The sequence below is a fragment of the Dermacentor variabilis genome, unplaced genomic scaffold (genome assembly GCF_050947875.1).
Source record: "Dermacentor variabilis isolate Ectoservices unplaced genomic scaffold, ASM5094787v1 scaffold_13, whole genome shotgun sequence".
Taxonomy (NCBI): domain Eukaryota; kingdom Metazoa; phylum Arthropoda; class Arachnida; order Ixodida; family Ixodidae; genus Dermacentor; species Dermacentor variabilis.
Genome location: NW_027460291.1, coordinates 29,395,573 through 29,418,015, shown reverse-complemented (window position 1 = coordinate 29,418,015; position 22,443 = coordinate 29,395,573). Strand labels below are relative to the sequence as shown.

The window sequence follows — 22,443 nt, the reverse complement described above, 5'->3', positions numbered from 1 at the left end:
GGTAAGTGGTGTTCCATAATTAAACGACTAGCCGCCTATCCTTATAGAGTTATGCATAGGCGATATTTCGTTGAGAGCGGATCGGTTGTTCAAAGCAAAATTAGTAATGGAAGATTATGCGATTAAAATGCGGGATTGCGGTCACTGTGCCACTTCACATCTCGGGTAGAAAAGCCCCCGACCATTTTATCGACTGTGCGGACGAGAGGATGTGGGCGTAGTGGCCCATGTAAACGTGATGACGGCTGTTCTGTTGCTATTCTAGCGCAGAAATCTACTCAGTGAATGTTGTTAGGGACATTCCATGAACGAGTGATGGAACGAAAAATGATTGGACTAAGCTTCAGATACCTGAAGACGACATTGTAAATCAGAAGGGAAAAGCGTAAAGCTGAAAATTTATCTCTGATTAAAAGGAAAATGTGGGTTTGGGTAGGTCACCTGATGCGCAGGGCACATGAGTGGCGAATAACAGAATATGTCTCCATGGAAGAGAAACGCAGTCGATTACGCTCGAGGGTTGATTGTACGCCTGAGGAGTTGGTGTGATCTGGCTAGGAAATTTGCAGGAACCAGAAGTTGTCAGCTGGCGCAAGTCAGAGCTACTTGGCTACCGATGGGAAGAGCCTTCGTCTCGCTCTAAACATAAGATAGTATGATGAAGGTGTCACTGCAAGGAGTGGAACCTTTCGATACCTTGAACGTTTCTTTGATGCTCCGCGTGTGTCTCAATGTTGCTTTTGCACCAATGTATAGCATTAATCGTAATGTTTGCGTAGTACCTTGTAGATTACGCCAGAATATTTAGGGGTTCCAAGGGGCGTCTACCTCGACCAGAGCTCTTGCCCAGATAGGAAAACGTAGCAGATGGTGCCTCGCTGATAGCTCTAGCGTATAGGGAACTGACATGTGCTTCTTTCTTGCTTTCTTTCTTGTACGCTGCTTCCCGCCTAGCAACACAACATGTCTGCGCATGTACAGACAGCTCCTTTCTTCGAAATCCTGCTGCTTATCCTGCACTGTAAAAAATTTCCGTAATTATACGGAGGATTTCCGTCATCATACGGAGAACTGCAGGGTAAAAATACGGAAACTATGTCATATTTCAAAAATACGGCAAAATCTGCCGTTAATATACGGAAAGTGCTCTCCGTTTTCAGCTTTACGGACATTTTCACTGTAATCATATGTACGGCTATACACTGTTTTGGACGAAACAGACAGAATTCCGTATTTTTGTTATGCGAACATCCGTATTATTGTGAGAAAACTTAAGCTGTCTGAATGAGCGCTCGTACTCGTAAAGTTTAAGCCAACAATATTTTATTGAACACGCAAACTGTACGCATTATGAAGATGCGTAAAAAATGTGAGAGCTAGCCTTCTACCAAAAGCTGCAATAACAGATCGTATAAATATATATACGCATCTTCAATTGCGGTCGCACTTTGCCGCGCATATGGGCCTCGCTGATCATATGCGCAAATATATGCGTGTTCTCGCAATGTTCTCAAATTAAGCGCTTTGTAGTTAATAGTTGTAGGTTAAGTGAATGAAGAGCCGTGGACATACGTGCATACGTAAACAAGCTTGCAGCATTCAGGTGCTGGTGCACTGGGAATGACATTGGTGCTCTGTATACGCCAAAAATTGTGTGCACTCTAAGTCAGTACCGAAACGCAGGGAGTGGTATAATGACCGTAACGGCATTTACATTTTGCAACAAATGGTCTCGAAGGGGGCTGGCGGCCTATAGATCCAAGTACAACGGTCGGATGAAATTTTCGAATGCGGCAAGCAATTAACCCAAGTGTCAAAGGGCATTGCTGAACTGCAATGTAGTTGGTTTAACTCATTCCCATAATATTTACAAAATATCTCGTCTCTGACAATAACTGCCCATTCATTGAGACAAATCGATTACGCATAATCTTCACTGTTCATGTGTTAATTCTTGCGATAAGATGTAATCGCAAATATTTGGCGCTTCATCTTGAACCAAGACCGGTAAGCGCGCTCGTTCTTGTACGGTAGAATAAAGAACGCGAACATGCACCGACATGTGTGTAAACTACTGGAAGGTGACTGAAGATGAAGGACCTATTGCCGTGCTAGTACTGTGTGTACTGTCAAAAAGAAGAAAAAAATAATACGGAAAGAAAGAATGCCCAGTGCCGAGATGTAACGATTCAAGCTTTATTTCTTTTTGACCTAGAATGCAACACCATTAGTTCCATGTGCTTTATATATGGGTAAAGTTATGACACCACTCATTATTTACCCGTTCATTACATGCACCAACCAGCCCAAATTATCGCTATACTAGAGATTATGGACGCATCGCAGTGCATTGCTATGCACTTCATTGCAGCACAGGGGTTAGATAGCTATCCCCAGTAGCGAACACTTTGGTTGACCTCCCTGCCTTTCTGCTTCTTGCATTCTCTCTCCCTTTGTATAAAACGCACTAACTTGTGGGAGAGAAAGTGTTCTCCTCTTTTATAATTCAATTAATTGCCAAGCAATTATATTGCTTTTCCAGTAACTGTATCGACCGGGTCCCGGTCGAAGAAACCAACAGCAGGCGTTTCAAGACAACAGTGAACTGTTGTGTTTATTGCGCTGGGCATTTTATACCAGAGCGAGGGAAAGGGGGTATTGGAAATAGAGGGCAAGGAAAGGCACGTGTCGTTCCAGCGTGCCAAGATAGCTTGTGCTCGTTGAACTGATACGATACAGTAACTAGAGCGCAAATGCGAAAACGAAACCGATTCTGTTCCGCGCTCACAGAGTGCGGCACCAGGGGGCAGCGCGCGCTGCGCGTCCGTTAGGAGTGGCAGATGGAGCTGCACATGTGTAGTCAGCCGGAATTTTTCGTGTCGTGTTGTAAAAGTTGTTAATTTGCCGTAAATATCTCTTGATTTGTACTCAAGAGTGAAGCAAGACTCTAAGGAAGAGAGATTGACGCATCGGGAGCGAAGAACGGAAACGATGGATGGTTACGCTGCTTGGGTCTCGGCACGTTCGAATTGGCAAAGTTCCGGATTTGTCGCTGTGTTTTGTACGCTTGTGCGCTCGTCATTTGCCGTCATCGCGCGGAGATATTTGCGCTGGATGTCTTTCACTTCGTGTACAAAACTCTGCACGCTGCGGCATCGAAGAAGTTGTCCTGTGTTTGGGTGCACGTATGCGCTTGGACACGGATATATCCTGCTTGCTCTCAACGGGTGTTCAACAGTCTACGCGCACTCGTAACTTGCTCATGAGGTAAGCCGATTTTAATCTTATTTGGTTTGCATAACGTAGGTGTTAAAGTGATGTGTGGTAAGCCGGTGTCGCGAACAGAAATATTGTTTCAAAAGACCACTATGCAACGTCTTAGGGCAAAACTGACGCATGAATGGGGAAAGGGATCACCCTATCTTTTCAGATCGATTCCAGTCGTAGCGCGATCGGCTCGATCGCAATTTCCGTGAGGTACTTCTAACCCTTTGCTCACTCGCGTTAAAAGCGTAGAATAAAACTGCGTTCAGTTGCGCACTTGTATTGACGCTTGTATTGGCTTGAGAGCATACTGTATCCGACATAAGAACTTCTGTTAAAATACGCAAATAAACGTTCGAGGCAATAGCAGTCGCTCACTACCTGTGATCGTTACTTTCTTGCTTGGGTACGCGTTTTAATTGTGACCAGAAAAAAAAAGTTCTTTCCTCTGGCTGCTCTGCTGTGTTTCCTCGGTGCAACTTTTTGCAGTGCAGCAAGACGTGTTGCTTCGAATGATGTCTGGGCAGTCAAGGCATTCGTGTCAGTAGCAAGCAGTAAACGGGGTATCAGTGCGAAAAAAATTGGACATACAAGAGAAGCGAATGGTATCATCATTGACTCTTTTATTTTACGAATAATTCAGTTGTAATACTAAAGCGGAGAGTGGATATGCATGAAAGTCAGATTGTATTGATACTCAGCAAAAAACAAGGTAACTTGTCATTACTAATCAATCCTTTTCTTTTACTGAAAGGCAAGTTGCTGTTGTGCTGGAGCTGAGAAGAGGTCTGGTGCCTGCAATGGGTCCATCTCGCTCAAGTTATCGCAGTATTGTAGCTCTCAAAGTGAGTGGATTTTTTTTTTTCTCTTAGCTATTTGCCACCTGAATCATGACTGCCACCTGCCACCTGAATCAAGCTGTGTAGGTGATCTCTGTTAGTGACATTGGAGTGCTGGTGGACAAGCACTCCTTTATGATTGCAACGCATATGACAGAGTGTAGCTGTGGCAGTATGCGAAGGTGTTAATCTATAAGCCAAATTAGGTTCTTTGAGGTAATATATTAATATATTGATGACATTGGATTGTGGTCTAGCAGGCAAAAATGCTAAACAAGGAGAAGTAATTTTAATTTGCACTTGGTAAGATGTGCAAGCAATTCAGGCTGTTACACATGAAATGGGACATTTGTACATGTCTTCTACAATGCTGCAGTCCTGAATAGCTTCAGAGTTTAGTGATACCACTATAAATTCTCTGTAAAGCATGCTGCACAGTTTAGCATTGGGGGAGGCTGGCATCAACAGGCGTCTACTTACTTACTTAGTTAAATGGGGTTTAATGGCGCAAAAGCGGCTAAGGCTATGCTGCGCCAAACATGAGGTGTTTTAAAATCCAGTTAATGAAGGAAAAGGCTTTGTTAATAATCTATATTTTATGTAAAAATCCAGTGTCGTCTAGAAATTTACGAACGTCACATAATGGGACTAGCGGATCATCACCTAAAATTAGAGCAGGGTGTAAAGGTATGTGTAGTTGACATAATTTGTGCAAAAGTGTTCGTCTGTGTGTTTCAGTCTGCGTACATGTGAGTAATATGTGCATAACTGTTTGTGGCTGTTGACATTTCTGGCATGTTGGTGTGTCTTCTTTCGTAAGTAATTGTGTGTGAGGTGTGTGTGCCCAATGCGTAGTCGGCATAAAACTACATTGATGAACCGCTCCTGAGGGTAGCATGACTTCCACTCGCCAACTATGGGTTTCGTGAGATGTAGTTTGTTTTCAGCACAATGGTCCCATTCGCGTTGCCATTTTGCCGTTAAGGCTTTTCTAATCGCGCGGATGCTATCTTTGTATGGAAGTGTTGTGTTTGTTATCTCTTTGTTCACTGCCATCGATGCATATCTATCGGCTGCTTCGTTACCCGGTATCCCAACATGACTTGGTACCCAGCAGAAGTGGATTGATCTCCCATATTTGTTAAGTGCGACCATGTTTAGTATGTCCCCTAACAGGGGTTTACACTCAGATTTTAGGTTTAGAGCCTTCAGTGTACTTAAGGAATCAGTGTAAATGACTGTGTTTTTGTGCTTGCCAGTGATAATCTTTTTCACTACAACCCATAAAGCGTAAACTTCAGCAGTGAAAACAGAGGCATGTTTTGGTAGACGAATACTTCTTTCCCAATTTTCTGTTACGGCCCCTACACCCACGTGTTGTTTTGTTTTGGACCCATCAGTGTAGAATTGCATGTGATTTTGATATTGGTCCTGAAGAGCACGGAATTCTTGTATAATGTGGTCGTGAGGAGTGTCTCTTTTCCTTAAATGTGTTAATGTCCAGTTGCACAACTGCGTGAAATCGTACCACGGGGCCAACCGTTCTGGTTTCTTGGCAACCTGGAGGACTTCGTGGGGAATTTCATAATCCCGACACTATTGCTCATACTACAGTACAAGTGGCCTAAACATGTTTGGTTTATTTCTGTAGTGTAAGCGTGAGTTGCACTGTGTGACGATGTTGTAGCATATGTGTTGCGGTGATGACTTGAATTCTGAGTACGTAAGGAAATGTGAGGAATGCTCTGCGCTGCTGTAATGAGGGTTCGTTACATTCAACATATAAACTTTGAATAGGTGACGTCTACTTACTGTGAAGTTCAAATGAGGTGTTACTGTTAGGGTGACTATATATAATTTATGGTTTAATTCTAATCTTGTATGAGGCAGACATAGTTTACCCACTTCGTTAAACAATAGAGATGTAATATCTATGTATACAAGTATTACCCATTCATTTATACCATTTGGACAATGGCAGAAATGCATGGGCAATACTTGTGTACGTAGACATTACATCACTATTGTTTAACCAAGTGGTGCCCCTGCATGCTAAATTTTACAGGGCTATTATTAAGTAATGTCAAATTTTGTTGTAACATTAAGGCACCTTTTATATTATTACAGATTACCACCATTGTGTACCATCATAGTGTGATATTTACACTAAATGTATTTGACTTTGCTATAAAACCCTGCACAGTGGTGCATCATGAAATTTTTTTCTATAGTTTCTGGCCTCAGAATGCACTTCACGTTATATTCTTGTTTGCAACAAAACTATAATGCAGGTTTCTCTCCTTATATTTTGTGGCACTTCAAGCTGCGGCGAGCTAAACCACTGGGCAGCAATACTGGAATCGCTACTGCGTGTGGAGCTGTCTTCAAACACACACAAGGAATACATAATTGCTTTTTTAGCGCAAAACAATGGACACAAGAAAGACGACAGAACAAGGCGCTACTCTCAACTGACATCACTTTATTGCGTCCCTCCTTTGTAGACAGCAGAATCTAGAAGAACATGTGCTGTGAACACCATGTGCAGGAACCACCAACATCTGATCACAAGAGCACACTCATAGGACAGAATCCAAAAAAACCATATTGAGCACTGTACAAGGTTAAAGAAAGCACACTAATGCACTGTGACCCCAATGACTGTATGAAGAAAGCTTCCGATAACTCTCTGGCGGTGGTATCACGGCTCTTTTTCAAAATCGTAGTATCACGAAACATTGCGAACATAAGCGATTCATACCAACAGGCACAGGTTCCCATTTGGCTCAACATTGTAAAATATGGAAGTGCAAAGCCATGTTTCGTGATACTATGATTTTGAAAAAGTGCTGTGATACCACCGCCCGAGAGTTATCAGAAGCTTTCTTCTGTTACGTTTCGCCTACGACGCGCGGTTTAGCCGGCGCGGATGCAACGGACGCCGGGGCTTCGTTCAAAGCGGCAGACATTTTGGCCCGTTCGGCGCCGCCGCTACGCCTCCCCGCCAAGCGCGTCCAGGCATGTTCCGATGCCACGTGTCTTCATGTGCGTGTGTGAGTGTATGTGCATATTGGTGCCCACGCTTGCGAAGCGCGGCAGCCGGGGAGAGGAGCTCCCAACAACTGTGAAGCGAGGGGGTCTGACAGGCGCCGACACGACGTGTGAGCCACCTTCTCCTCCCCATTGTGCCCGACAGGCACCGACACGACGTGTGAGCCACCTTCTCCTCCCCATTGTGCCCGAACGGCGCCGGCACGACGGCTGCGCCACCTTATCCCATTGTGCCCGAGCGGCACCGTCACGTGCTCGTCTATAAAGGGGTTCCTTCTTGCCCTCAACTGCGAGAGTATAAAAGCAGCTGCCCCCGGACGCCAAAAGAGGGCTCCGATTTCTTCTGTTGAGTAACGTGCTCTCCCGTCTCTCTACTTCGGTCAACCTGACCGCCAACTCTTTGCGATGTTAGAATAAACAAGTTGTTTTGTTGTTACCAGTCGACTCATGCTTTGCCGGGACCTTCGGATGCTTCCAGTTGTACCCCAGGCCGCCAGGCCAACGCTACCCTTGGGGCTTGCGACCCAGGTGCAACAACGGGCGTCAGCGCCGAGTTCCCAACAACTCGCGCCAGCGGTGCGATTACAACAACTGGTGGCAGCGGTGGGATCGCGACAACGGAGGCCAGCAGCGAAGAGATGCAGTTGACTGTATGCTGAGCAGCACAACGACCATCCGGGAGCAGTGCAACGAGCCCTGTGTGATGACTGGTTGCCTGCAGCGGAACGACTGCGCTGAATTCTTGGCTGCGAGGTTTGGTGAGTGCGGGACTTTCTTCTTCTGAGCTTTGCCAGGCTTTTGTTAGTGTCAGAAACAGAGCTGGTAATTGTGGTTGTCGTTGCTGCCGGGTTAGTTTGCGGCAAGACAATAATAGGCAGTAGAGAAAGCAGCATTCAGAGCAGCCATGGATTTGAAGTCGTTGCGCAAACCTAAATTGCTGGAGCTTGCAAGAGAGTTGGGTCTGGATGTCTCAGACAAACTCAGAAAACCAGAACTGCTAAAGGCTATTCTTGAGTTAGAGGCTGAGGATGACGAGCTGTCGGAATGCCTTGAGACTATTGAGGAGAGGTCAGAGAGACAGGAGCGCGAACTTAAAGAGCAGAAAGAAAAAGAAGAGTGCGAACACGCTTTGGAAATGAAGCGTCTCGAGGTAGAGATGGAACGCGCTCGTAATGGAAGTCAGCCACACGGTGCAGGAGAACGCGTATTGTTCAAAATGACTGACCTGATGCGGCCGTTTAAGCTTGGAGAGGACATTGGTTTGTTCCTGGTTAACTTTGAGCGAACGTGCGAGAAGCAGGGGTTCTCTCGGGAAACGTGGCCACAGCGCTTGCTCACTTTGTTACCCGGCGAGGCGGCCGACGTAGTCGCTCGCTTGAATAGAGAGGAGGCAGAGGATTTCGACAAAGTGAAATCGAGTCTGCTAAAAAAGTACAGGCTGTCAGCGGAGGCGTTCCGTCGGAAGTTTCGGGAAAGTGAGAAAGGCAAGAATGAGTCATATACAGAGTTTGCCTACAAGCTTATGTCAAACATGCAAGAGTGGCTCAAAGAAGAGAAAGCGTTCGGTGACCACGATAAAGTTCTGCAGTGTTTTGGGCTAGAACAGTTTTATAGTCGGTTACCTGAGAACGTGCGGTACTGGGTCTTGGATAGGCCAGACGTTTGTACGGTGGCTAAAGCCGCTGAGCTAGCCGAGGAGTTTGTGACGCGTCGGGCTCGCGGAGCTAAGGACGGTCAAAAGGGTGAATTTGGCTCGAAGTTTGAGAGGCCGAAGTTCACACCCATGAGAGCAAAGGGGAACACACGTAGTGCGGATGCGAGTGAAAGCAGTGCGACCGAACCTAAGGAGACGGCGGCAGCCGAAGCCGAACGCAGAAAGCGGTTCGAGACGAGGCAAGCGCGCGTTTGTTATACGTGCCAGAAGCCGGGTCACTTTTCGGCGCAGTGTCCGGAAACAAAGACAAAAGTTGTGTTTTTGTCATTATGCAGCACTGACGAGAACATGAAGCTTCTCGAGCCTTACATGCGAGACCTCCTCGTGAACGGGAAAGAGTACCGAGTACTTCGCGATTCCGCAGCTACGATGGATGTAGTTCACCCCTCTTACGTAGAAACCCATATCTTCACGGGCGAGTGCGCATGGATCAAGCAAGTCGCGGAAGCTCATAGCGTGTGTCTGCCGGTAGCAAAGGTGCTTATCGAAGGACCTTTCGGAGCGCTTAAGACGGAGGCCGCAGTGTCATCTATGCTGCCCCCCCCAGTACCCGTACCTATTTTCGAACAGGTCCGATCACCTCCTGCGCGAGAAGGGGCTTGTGTTTGGTGAGGCTAGCGTTCAGGCCTTAACCAGATCGAAGGTTCGGGAGCTCGCTGCAAAGGCGGTAGTTGCGGGGCCGACGTTGGCGAACAATGAAAAAGGGTCAGAGGCGCAGCAAGCTGATATTCAGAGCACGCCCGAACTGAATAAAATTGAGCCTGTAGCGTTGAAGGCGCCAGATACTGGAGAGGAAATGCCCGATAAGGGAAAGTTAGAAGAGCTATCTGCAGATTTGCTCATCGCGCCTACGTCAGACGGACTTGATAGGTTGCTAAAAGTCAGCCGGTTGGCTTTGATAGCCGATCAAAAGAAGGATGGCAGCCTAGAAAACATACGCTGCATTATCAAGGAAGGTATCGCCAAGAAAAATGCTCGCTTTGTGGAAAGAGGTGGAGTCCTGTACCGGAAGTATCTAGACCGCAGAGGAGTGGAGTTCGATCAGCTGATCGTGCCTCAATGCTATCGTCAGGATCTGTTGCGCTTGTCGCACGGGGGTTCGTGGTCCGGACACCTAGGAGTTAAGAAAACTAAGGACCGTCTCTTGCAAGAGTACTAGTGGCCAGGGTGTTTTCGGGACGCAGACCATATCGTGAGGACATGTGACACCTGTCAGCGGGTGGGCAAACCAGGGGACAAATCGAGGGCGCCGTTGAAATTGGTACCTATCATTACGGAACCTTTTAGACGGCTCGTTATTGATACAGTGGGACCTCTGCCGGTAACAGCCACGGGGTACAGACACATTTTCACTGTGATCTGCCCAGCGACAAAGTTCCCTGAAGCAGTGCCGCTTAAAGAACTCAGCTCAGTTGAGATAGTCAATGCACTACTGTCCATATTTGCGCGAGTTGGTTTTCCTGCGGAAATCCAATCAGATCAGGGCACAGTGTTTACTAGCGCTTTGACGACAACTTTTCTCGAAAGGTGTGGGGTAAAGCTGTTGCACAGCTCAGTGTACCACCCACAGTCGAATTCCGTTGAGAAGCTCCACTCCGTCATGAAGCGCGTGTTGAGAGCATTGTGTTTTGAACATCAAACTGACTGGGAGCTGTGTCTGCCTGGGGTGATGTTTGCATTAAGGACCGCGCCGCATGCGGCTACGGGGTTTTCGCCAGCTGAGCTGGTGTACGGTCGCTCGCTGCGATCTCCGCTTCGCATGCTTCGAGAATCGTGGGAAGGCAGGGGCGACGACCCAGTCGTGGTGGAGTACGTGCTTAAGCTCCTCGAACGCTTAAGAAGGGCACAGCTGTTGTCAGGTGAAGCAATGGCAAAGGCCCAGCAGAGGGCCAAGGTTTATTATGATCGGACCGCCAGGGCCCGTCGTTTTGAGGTGGGCGATGCGGTCATGATATTGCGCACATCGCTAAACAACAAACTAGACGTGCAGTGGGAGGGCCCAGCACGAATTGTTCAGAAACTGTCGGACGTTAACTACGTGGTGAGTCTGCCAGGAAAGCGGAAAGCACAGCAAGTTTACCACTGTAATCTGCTCAAACCTTATAGACAAAGGGAAGCAGTGGTGTGCATGATGGTAAACGTTCCTGAAGAGCTTCCGGTCGAGCTTCCGGGACTAGGCTCAGTGACGAACAGGGAAGACACCGGTCAAGTCATTAGTGACTTAATCAGTAAAGCATCGCTGTCGCCTGAGCAGAAAACCGAACTACACCCGCTCTTACAAGAGTTTCAAGGTCTGTTCTCTGAGAGGCCTGGTAGGACTTCTGTCCTTACTCATGACCTAGAACTTACCTCCCCAGAGCCAGTACGATCCAAGGCGTATCGGGTGTCACCCAGCCAGAGCGATATTATGGAGGCTGAGGTAAAGAAAATGCTACAGCTCGGTGTTATTGAGGCAGGTGAGAGTGATTATACCTCCCCTTTGATTTTAGTTGAGGTACCGGGCAAGGAACCTCGTCCTTGCGTCGACTACCGCAGGCTTAATTCCATCACTAAGGATCAAATTTATCCGATCCCTAACATCGAGGAGCGCCTTGAGAAAGTTAGTAGCGCTCAGTTTATTTCCACCCTAGATCTTGTCAGGGGTTATTGGCAGGTTCCACTTACAGAAGAGGCTAGTAGGTATGCGGCGTTCATTTCCCCAATGGGAACATTCCGTCCTAAAGTGTTGAGTTTTGGTTTGAAGAACGCGCCATACTGCTTTTCAAGCCTCATGGATAAAGTGTTGCGGGGACAACAAGAATTCGCTTTACCGTATCTAGACGACGTAGCGATATTCTCCGCATCCTGGTCTGAGCATATGGCACACTTCCGGGCAGTGCTAACCCGCCTGCGCGAAGCGGGCTTGACAGTCAAGGCTCCTAAGTGCCAGTTAGCACAGGCCGAGGTTGTCTACCTCGGTCACGTGATTGGTCAGGGTCGTCGCCGCCCCTCTGAAATAAAAGTGGCCGCTGTGCGAGACTTCCCGCAACCGCGCACGAAGACCGATATTCGGTCGTTCTTAGGTGTCGCCGGCTACTATCAGAGGTACATTCCCAGGTACTCTGATATCGCGGCTCCCCTGACGGATGCTCTAAGAAAAACAGAGCCCCAAACAGTCGTCTGGGACGAGACAAAGGAAAGAGCTTTTAGCGCCCTAAAGAGTGCCCTAACAAGCCAGCCTGTGCTACGATCGCCAGACTATACAAAAGGGTTCGTTGTTCAGTGCGATGCTAGTGAGCGAGGCATGGGCGTTGTACTGTGCCAACGGGAAAATGGAGAAGTAGAACACCCCGTCCTGTATGCTAGTCGTAAGCTGACCAGTCGTGAGCAGGCGTATAGCGTCACCGAGAAAGAGTGTGCATGTCTCGTGTGGGCCGTTCAGAAATTGTCATGCTATCTAGCCGGCTCGAGGTTTATCATTGAGACGGATCACTGCCCTCTCCAATGGCTGCAGACCATCTCTCCCAAAAATGGCCGCCTCCTGCGCTGGAGCCTCGCTTTGCAACAATATTCCTTTGAGGTGCGTTACAAAAAGGGGAGTCTCAACGGTAACGCCGATGGCTTAAGTCGAAGCCCCTAACGTAGGAATCAGCCTCAAAATTGTTTGTTACTGATGTTTTTCTTCCTGAGGCAGGATATTTAACATATTGCTTTTGTTTAGTGTTTCAAAGTGATGACATGCTTTCTAGTGCAATTTTCCAATTTGTGGACGCGTTCTGAGTGCTGCTAGACTACTGTAAGGAACTAGGCAGTGGTATAGAAGGGGAAAGAGCCTGGCAGGGCTTAGTGAGGGTTGTGCCGTGCTTGCTGACTAAGCGGTTGAGTTTCAGCGTAGTTCTAACGCTTGCCGGGAACGAGAACAAAAATGTGAACTCTCCCGAAGTCACTTTGCAGTGTCCCGTGCGAACCTGAACGAGAGAACGAGGCCTTCTCTGTGCGCTGCGCTCAAGAAACGTCGAGGGACGCCCGACTTCGGTTATGAGCATCATCGAGCGACATCCCTCCGGACAGCGGATGCAGTCCCCTGTCCATCGGGATCTCCTTCCCCCGGCGGGGCGGTCTGTTACGTTTCGCCTACGACGCGCGGTTTAGCCGGCGCGGATGCAACGGACGCCGGGGCTTCGTTCAAAGCGGCAGACATTTTGGCCCGTTCGGCGCCGCCGCTACGCCTCCCCGCCAAGCGCGTCCAGGCATGTTCCGATGCCACGTGTCTTCATGTGCGTGTGTGAGTGTATGTGCATATTGGTGCCCACGCTTGTCGAAGCGCGGCAGCCGGGGAGAGGAGCTCTCAACAACTGTGAAGCGAGGGGGTCTGACAGGCGCCGACACGACGTGTGAGCCACCTTCTCCTCCCCATTGTGCCCGACAGGCGCCGACACGACGTGTGAGCCACCTTCTCCTCCCCATTGTGCCCGAACGGCGCCGGCACGACGGCTGCGCCACCTTATCCCATTGTGCCCGAGCGGCACCGTCACGTGCTCGTCTATAAAGGGGTTCCTTCTTGCCCTCAACTGCGAGAGTATAAAAGCAGCTGCCCCCGGACGCCAAAAGAGGGCTCCGATTTCTTCTGTTGAGTAACGTGCTCTCCCGTCTCTCTACTTCGGTCAACCTGACCGCCAACTCTTTGCGATGTTAGAATAAACAAGTTGTTTTGTTGTTACCAGTCGACTCATGCTTTGCCGGGACCTTCGGATGCTTCCAGTTGTACCCCAGGCCGCCAGGCCAACGCTACCCTTGGGGCTTGCGACCCAGGTGCAACAACGGGCGTCAGCGCCGAGTTCCCAACAACTCGCGCCAGCGGTGCGATTACAACACTTCATACAGTCATTGGGGTCACAGTGCATTAGTGTGCCTTCTTTAACCTTGTGCGGTGCTCAATATGGTTTTTTGGATCCCGTCGCATGAGTGCGCTCTTGTGATCGGTTGTTGGTGGTCCCTGCACATGGTGCTCACTGCACATGTTCTTCTAGATTCTACTATCTATAAAGGAGTGACGCAATAGAGTGATGTCAGTTGAGAGTAGCGCCTTGTGCTGGTCGTATTTCTTGTGTCCATTGGTTTGCGCTAAACAAAGTATTTATGGATTCGCACCAACTAGCCCGCCAATGCATTGTGTTGAACGCAAAGGAATGCTGCTTTGCCTTCTTTGACTGTGTTGCGGGCACTTCTGAAGTACTGTCTGTCCAATAACCTTGGTGGCATGGAAGTGCCGTCCACTTCTATGCGTTGCTTTCTGTTTCATTGTGGCATCACATCACATTATATTCATAATGTGTCTGTACTTTTTCTGAGAGACCCATATTCCTATCGTTGTGTTATATTTGCTGTCGCATTATTTATGTGCAAATGACCAGTGCTCCAAGTTCCATTTTATCGCAAAGTAAACTACTGGTACCTAAAGAGTTCTGTATATCAGAAAACCAAAGCCGAACTGCCGAACACTATCAAGCAGCAGCCTTAGTACAGTGTCAAGTAGTCAGATTTTATTGGTTATGCAGAGGCGCACAGCGTACCTCTTTATTACACGCTGAACAATTAAGCTGTGTGAAAACTGAGTATTTATGTAGCTTCAACCACATGCTATTGGCCATTGTTCCTGCCCTCAGCAAATGTGGAAGATTATCATGGCATTTCTTTTTCTAACTTTTTTTCCTTATTACAGTGGGATTACTGCATGTGTAAGTAGGAAACGGATCACATAGGCAATCAAAAGCCAACAATGTGTAAACTTGGAACATTGATTGTACAGTTTGATGACCCAGAATAAGTTGAAATACACCATAAATGATTGACGATTAACTTTTACTTGACACAGCGCTAGAGCATACAGTAAGCATACTGTATGCTCATACGGTGTCACATCAATTTAAATTTTAGTGTAGCTTTACAGTGTACGCTTCTATTGTTGCGTTCTGTCAGAGGGATGGTAATGTTTCGCGTGTCTAGCAACTAGACTGTCTATATACAGTAGTAAAAATGTGCAAACTGTATTTTTTAATGATTTGATAGAATGTGTGGAACAATAAAGCCATACAATCAACGCACAGTGATGTGACTTTCTCTGCACATGTTGCAGGTTCAAAAAAGTATGGTGGAAGCTGTTGCCAAGGTTCCGACCAGAAAAGACAGCCAGTATAAAAGGGTCCACACCACTGATCTCTACTACAGGGCATGGACAGCACATCGAGCACCCTCGACTGAAGCCAACCTTGTCCCGGAAGTTGGTGCTTCACAACTTTGCGGCAGCACTTCGTTTGCACGGGTGTGTGGCATTTCTTCCCCTAACATGCCTGCCTGATGTGCCATAAACTACCCAAGCAGTGTTTCAAGGTGTCCAGAATTTTTCCATTGCAGTGTCTACAGTGTAGCTAACATAAGTGGCGTGCAATAGAAACACTGGTAAATGAGAAAAAACTTGATGTAAGAGAACACTATCGTATACGGGTTCAGATTGTCATAAAAGTGCTTACCAGACATGTAGAGACCTCCTAAAATGTGAAAAGCCACAAAGTTTTTCGGCAGCAATCTTATCTGATCGCACGCACTTGTTAGTCCACCATATGCCCTGCTTCCAGGACAAGCGCCTGCATGACACCGCATTTCCACTGGCTTCACCTGCATCCGGTGCGGTGTGCTGCATCCAGCAAAACATTAGAAATCACTGGTGCACAGTGTTTTCTGTCCCCTTTCTCGACAGCTACTGAACACTTGGTAAACTGTTTCCAAAGCAAAAAAACAGAGGGAAAGGGCTCTGAACACATTGCATTTTAAAGTGGCTGGTACTGGGTAACGCAAGTACTGTGGCATAGTAGATTTGCACCAGGCAACCTGTGCGCCCGAAAAGGCTGCTGTTTACTTGCAAATGGCCAACGTATTGTGAGCATGTTGAAGTTCTTTCTTTATTCTCATCGCTTATTTAGCTAGTGGAGACAGCTTTCACAACTGGAGAAGAAGCCTTGGAAGCATGAAACACTTCGCAAAACCAGCTTCAATATACCGTGTCTGCATCACAATTTCATGGCTGCATGAGTGAACCCTCTGGTTAACATGTAAGAGTGTTCATGTTTGCCATGCATTATCCACTTTATCTACATGTCAACCCTATCTTGAGACTTAAGCTGATGTTGTGTTTAGAGAAATTATGGCCGAGAGCCAGTTTTTGAGAATGCAGACTGAGCTCGACAGTTTAAACGCTAGAACAAGTCGTTGAGGATTTCAGATCAAGAATCTTCAAAGGCCAGTTCATTTAGTGGTCTTAATATTCTGCTCAAAGTTGTTGATTGTTATGTTCGTATGGTGCCCAAGCATTGCGGTAACAACTTCACTTGGAGTACATAGCAAGGGTGTATTCGACGTAAGCTGCTGGCTTTTTTCTGTGTTTTCAAAAACTGGTTTCATGTTCAGTTCAAATTTTCAAATTTTGCATTGTTTATTAGGTGTTGTGTTCTGTTTCCTTTTCCTGCAGCTTCTTAGTTAAACATCTGAATAGTGAACACAACTTGACATTTTGCTTGATTTTCTTGATTACCGCCCTTGATGCAAAACAATTTCACTTCAAAACTGCTTGTACCGTACTGAAAGAATAACTTGAAGCAGCCATAGCCACCAATAACACACAAGAGATGATTATAAAAATTGTAATATTGTTTTTTGATCTACAGGGTGTCTTAACTATCGTGCACAAAGATTTAGAAATATGTAAATGCGATGTAACTAGACAAAATGAAGGTAATGTTGTTTGCCGTCGCTTGGAGATACTCTGATTATATTTTGCATTCTGCCTAATTACATAATTTTTAATTAGTTAATAAATATCTCAAATAATTAAATGAAATGTGTCAATGAAAAGTTGTAGAGCAATATGAAAGCCTCCTTATACACTTTTTTGTTACTGTTACTCATTGTGTGCTACATAAAAGTTTTTCCAAGGAATAAGCCTGCGAATACACATAAAGTGTCTTGAGTGGCCAGTCATGTGTCAGTTTTGTGGTGCAAAGCCACGAATACACCTTAAATGGGTTCTTTTAAGGAAAAGACTTGGCTCAGAAAATTATCCTTCTTTATGCAGCCTGTGGAGACAAGGTTTCTTAGACATGGCCATGGCCCTCAAGGAAGATGCCGAGGCCACAGGCAGTTCCTCCAGTGACTGTGAAAAGGTCCCCTGGGGCACAAATCTAATTTGGCACCCCTACCTTTCTCCTGCAGCTTTTCTGTCTACTTAGCTAACCAGGTGGGTCAATGATGGCAAAGGGAAAAAAGAATCAACAGCTTCAAACGTAGAACTTGCTCAAGCTCAACGCATTTTTGGTGTGAAGTTCTTCCCTTATCATTTATCAAAAAACGGGTAATAAGTATATGATATGGTCTTCATACAGACACCTCTTTCCCACAGAGAATTAGCAGTAAAAAAAGCAGCTTATGAAGGCTTGAATATTAGCTAGGATGGTGTGGCATAGATATGATAATGATTATGAATGTTTCTGGTAAAGGTAGTGGTAGTAGAGTGAATAATCAGTTTATATGTAGATTAAAAGACATTTCGTTCCAATGCCAGAATTTTAAATCATCCCAAATAATTCTTGCGTTTGATAGTCTATGCGCATTGAGTGACAGTGCTTCTTGACGCTTGCTTCTTGCTGACATCATTCTTATGCTGCATAATTCGCCTGTTTAAATTCCCTATTTCTCCCGTTCAAGCAACTTTACATTCATCATAACATACCTTGTAGATGAGTTCCAGAAACTTGCTGATGAGATTAGGGGGCGGCGTGCACCCCAGGCTTAGATATGCATTCAAGAGGCTAATATCTTGCAAATGTTAGAAATACTCCTGCTAAGCAAGTTCTTGGTGTCATACAAGGTTATTTGCGAGTACGAATTTGCCTAAATTTAGAAAACAGTCAATCTAAAACATGTCAAGCAATATCGCTGACAGTACACACACATTCCAACGGAACTAAATACAAATAAATATAGCACCAAATGCAGAATCATTGGCATGATTCCATTCTTTCAGTGGAATAAAATCTGTCCTGCATTGTAAATCTGGAATCCTTCATAATCCTGACTACTAAATGCCTCCTGAGGGTCGTGACGTAAAATATGCGTGTATTTATTCCCCGTTTTTTTACTTTAAGACCCGATAATGCTTCAACAGCAGTGAAAGAACTGAGATCACGGTACTTAATACTTTATATTGCTCCAGAAATCCGTTTTTCTGCCGATCGCAGCATTTGACACTACCAATTTTTGACAGAAAATGTGAGACAGAAGGCACATAACACTTAAGGTGGTGCTATTCACTTTGATTGTTTGGGAACAAAACTCATAATGTACATGTTATGGCCCTACGTGTCATTGCCTTTGAACAACAAAATGGTAGGGGGTTTGCGTTTTGCAAAACTGCATGGAGGTTTTTACTGTGTGCAATTAAAACTAGAAACCTTCACAGCTGATACTAAATGCATTCTCCACAGCTTTAGGTTATACAGGTGCACTACTTTACACAGAACACACTCTTACCTCATCACTGCCCACACTCTTAGGCAATCTTACACCCTTTGGAGTGCCCCTTCTGCCACACGATAATCGTCATCTGCCTTGTTGCGTTTCCTTTCTTTAACGCTGCGAGCCCTGTACTTTCCAGTAACGAACGGCATGCGCGTTATCAGCATGATAGCATTCCCGAAAGGAAAGTAGCGGGCGTGGTGTTTTAAAGAAAGGTAACACATCAAGGCAGATAATGATTATTGTTGTGTGGCAGAAGGGGCACTCCAAAGGGTGTAACTGCCTAAGAGTGCAGGTGGTGATTCAGATTCTTCAAAGGTGTTTCATTGTATGGGATGGCACATCGCTCTTCACTTATTTGCAGAATATTGCATTCCAATTGTGTCATATGAGATGAATCCATTAGAGAGCTTTAACTTGCCCTAAATTTATTACAGCTCTGTACTGGTAAACTGGCAGCAGCTTGCAGTGCTTGTGGAAAAACAATTGTAACTGCCATATTATATGTAACTGCTAGTGCACAGGCATCGGCAGCAGCAATGGTTAGGGTACACTTGTTTCTTCTGTTCTGGGGTATGCATCCTCCACGAGAAAGTAGTTTTTTTCGTCTTCCTCTTCTACCACATGGGAATGTGAAATGGGGTGTAATTTGTAGGGTATACTCTTGCATAAACTTCATGAGCATTTATTCTTGTCTGTGCCACAGATCATTGTTGCTACCACTATAAAAGCAGTTTACAGCACCCGTAGGGAACAATCTGTGAGTCTTTAACGAACAGTAAGGATAACGAATAATCGAATAATTTTTAGTAATTTTCAACAAATTTAGCACTCTTTGCTTTCCACTGTGGTGTTTTTCAAACTGTAATGTTGGCACAAGGTTTGTCTGCAGGATGTCATTTTGTGTGAATGAGTGCACTTGTGTGCATAACACCTCATCGTCAACATTCTGCTGCACAGAATGTCATTAGCTTTCGTATGCATTGGTCACTATCGGCTGCTCCTTTGTTAGTTGGAATGTAGCATTTATGTAAAGCACATTTGATGTTCTAACAAAAAGCATTGTGCCCTCTTATCTTCTAATTCTCCTACTTGATGCCTAGTGCTATAATAGCATGGTTGACACCATGAGAGTCAGTGTGGTGTATAATTGTGTCTGGTGGGGTGGGGGGTGTACATTAACTTAAGCAACTTTTCCAGACGACTTGCATCAATATTGTGGAATGCTGTTTTTTTTTTCAATCACTGTTACCAAGTTTCACTTTGGTTGTGGCAACAAGTTTAATGTAGTTCGCTAGCACTCCTGCCAACACATATAATGTGCAGGCATCTGTGTTGAAAAAAAGACCAGCTAATGGTTTGCGAGGAGCTGAGGTCCATTTAGACCATTAAATTTTGAGCTTACACCGGTGGAAATAACTGGTGAATGAAAGCACACCCAGGAGAACTGACCATAATATTTTCTTTCAATATAATAATGATGAAGCTTTGAACTGCATATGACCTGACTTGTTTAAAAAATGACCCATTTCCTTGTTCAAGTAAGACAAAGGTTCCACAGGAAGACAGAAACTTGAAGCCGTCAACAGCAGCATGAATATAAACAGCGCTCGACCTTTTGCAATCTTGCACCTGGTTATCATATTGTCCATCCCATTGTTTTCCACAGGCTGTTCTTTACTGTTTTATGGTCATACCCAGTTTAACTTTATTGTCCCTATTTTTTAATATTTCGTTAATATATCTTTTCTTCATCGGCTTTTAACAAAATATATATTTGTAATGTGCCTTCATTTACCATTTACAGTGATCTTAACCAGATGCATCTTGATACAAAATTTATTTTCCTTAATTCTTCGTTTTCCTTTTCCAAAAGTGCAAACTGTTTATCTTGATACCTATTTTGTCTTCTCGGAAGATTAGGTCTACTGGATTAATGACTGCTTACATGTGTACATCATTTTCTGTTTTGGTCACCCCTACTCTTTGCAAGAACTGACAGTAGTGCTCATACCCGCTCCATCACAATCACCACTGCTAAGCACACCCTTCCTTCCTTTATTTTAACACTTTGGCTTCTCTTGACCTATTATATGCACCAGTTTCTTCTCCCCCAATGAGGCTAGGGGCCACTGAGCTATGCACAATCCAAAACAACACAGCCAAGGAAAACATTTGCTACCCTAATGACAAGCACCTATGTCGAAATGTTGGCTATAGCAACATCCCTTGTTCCAACAATGTTGGTCTACTTACATGTTTTTCTAACACAGAAGTTACTGCTTTGTCGTGTTCTGTGATTATACTTTTTTGTCGCTTTCTTTAGGATGGATATTCACGAATATTATTTGTTTCTCCTAACAGCAGCAAGTTTATCCTTGCAAGCATTTTGGGTCAAGAACAACTTTCACCAGGAAGAAGTGCAAGACGAGTGATTGAAGAAAATAAAGTTGCTTCTGTGATCTAAGAACTTGAGGACTGAAATGTTGCACCTTTGTGTATATATGCTATGCAGTGCATTCATATCACAAAGTGCAAAGTGTTTTATCTCTGCAGCCATGTCAGTGTGTTGGCAAGACAATTTTCTCAATGGTGACCTGCTGCTTTGTCTATGAGCTGCCTTCATGACATTTGCATTAAAGGAGATGTACTATCGTGGACAAAAGTACCCTGGAAGTGCGAGCGTTGACCAAATTGCATTTTTGTTCAAGACCGCTGAAAACAGTGGGTCACGTATGCACATTCCGAACGCAGATGGTAGCACGGCTGATCCCAGCAAATAGTGCACCATAAAATTCGGTCAACTCTCGCACGTCCTGGGCAATTTTGTCCCCGATGGCACATTCTTCGAACAATGGATATGCTCTGCAAGATGAAATACGGGAAGCACCTGTACTTTAACGGATATAGTACAGATTTAGCATACGGACTCTTTCGTTTTCTGAATACGGCAAGCACCTGTATTTTAACGGTTATAGTACAAATTCAGCATACAGTGTGTTCCGTTTTCTGAATACGAGAAGCACCGTACTTTAACGGTTATAGTACAGATTCAGAATACAGAGTCTTCCGTTTTCTAGATACAGAAGCACTCGTATCTTGTATTACGGTCTCTCTTTTACAGTTGTCCGTTCTACGGAAATGACCGTTCTTAATCTACGGAAGAGTGTTCGGTCACAAATTACCAGCAAATTTTCTGTAAAGTAAGGAAAATTTTTTTTACAGTGTGATTACAAAGTGAACTTATGTGGGAAAAGTGCGCTCTATTCATGTTTGTTAGCGTATATCCCGAATAGGACGAAGTACTAACGTGCAGTACGAGTTACACGCACGGCGTGCCCATGTATCTGGTGCTTAAATTAACTTTGTAGGGAACCACGAAGTGAACTTAGACCTATAAAGCTTTCCTTCATGTCTTTATTTGCTTTCGTCTGGTAGAAAAAGGTTGATTATTGATATGTATTGTAGAAAATAACGTGAAGGTAGTTCTTTTCTCTTCTTTTTTCATTTCTTCGTTAGGAAAGCTGCAGTCACGATGTCGGTGTCACGTCACATATTTTAAGGCTGTCGTTTCATGTATTTGGGACGTTTTTCGAGCGCAATAATTGACTCAGCCGCAAGACTCAGCCGCATTTTGTGGCTTGCCCTAAATGCCGATTTTCGCTTGTCAGCCTATATGTAGGAAGCACAGTCTTCTCCTGAGCCCTGATTAAAACTGGCGATTAAGCTGCTGCCAACTCAGCCAGGGCTTGCCCTCATTCGCTCTTACACCAGGAAAGCTCACTATCTGGGCAAAATTTGTGCTTGTAGCCCCATCAGTGGAACTTAATTGTGAAAAAGAGGCTATATACCGTCAGCATTCCTCGATTAGGATCATTTTTTGCAGTCTTCTGATTGGAGTAACGCCTTGACGTTTCTACACATAGATATAGGACGTTGAAGCGTAATTTTGCAATCAATATATAACATATTATTTTTGGAAACAAAAAATCAATTTTCCGACCCGTACCTCCCCTTAACAAGCCAGAA

The 22,443-nt window shown here is 45.2% G+C and overlaps 1 protein-coding gene across 2 annotated transcripts; it reads left to right on the top strand.

Annotated features, from left to right (window-relative positions):
• Nucleotides 1-2,818: 2,818 nt before the first annotated feature.
• LOC142566839 (uncharacterized) lies at nt 2,819-21,056 on the top strand. Of its 2 annotated transcripts, none has more exons than XM_075677738.1 (5): nt 2,819-3,267; nt 4,019-4,109; nt 14,984-15,169; nt 16,976-17,137; nt 20,782-21,056. In XM_075677738.1, exons 1-4 carry the CDS (start codon nt 2,996-2,998, stop codon nt 17,051-17,053), a joined length of 627 nt encoding a protein of 208 aa, XP_075533853.1. In that variant the 5' UTR covers nt 2,819-2,995; the 3' UTR covers nt 17,054-17,137; nt 20,782-21,056. The 2 variants fall into 2 exon arrangements, with proteins under 2 accessions (XP_075533853.1, XP_075533852.1); XM_075677737.1 differs by having other exon boundaries at nt 20,779-21,053.
• The last annotated feature ends 1,387 nt before the right edge of the window (nt 21,057-22,443 follow it).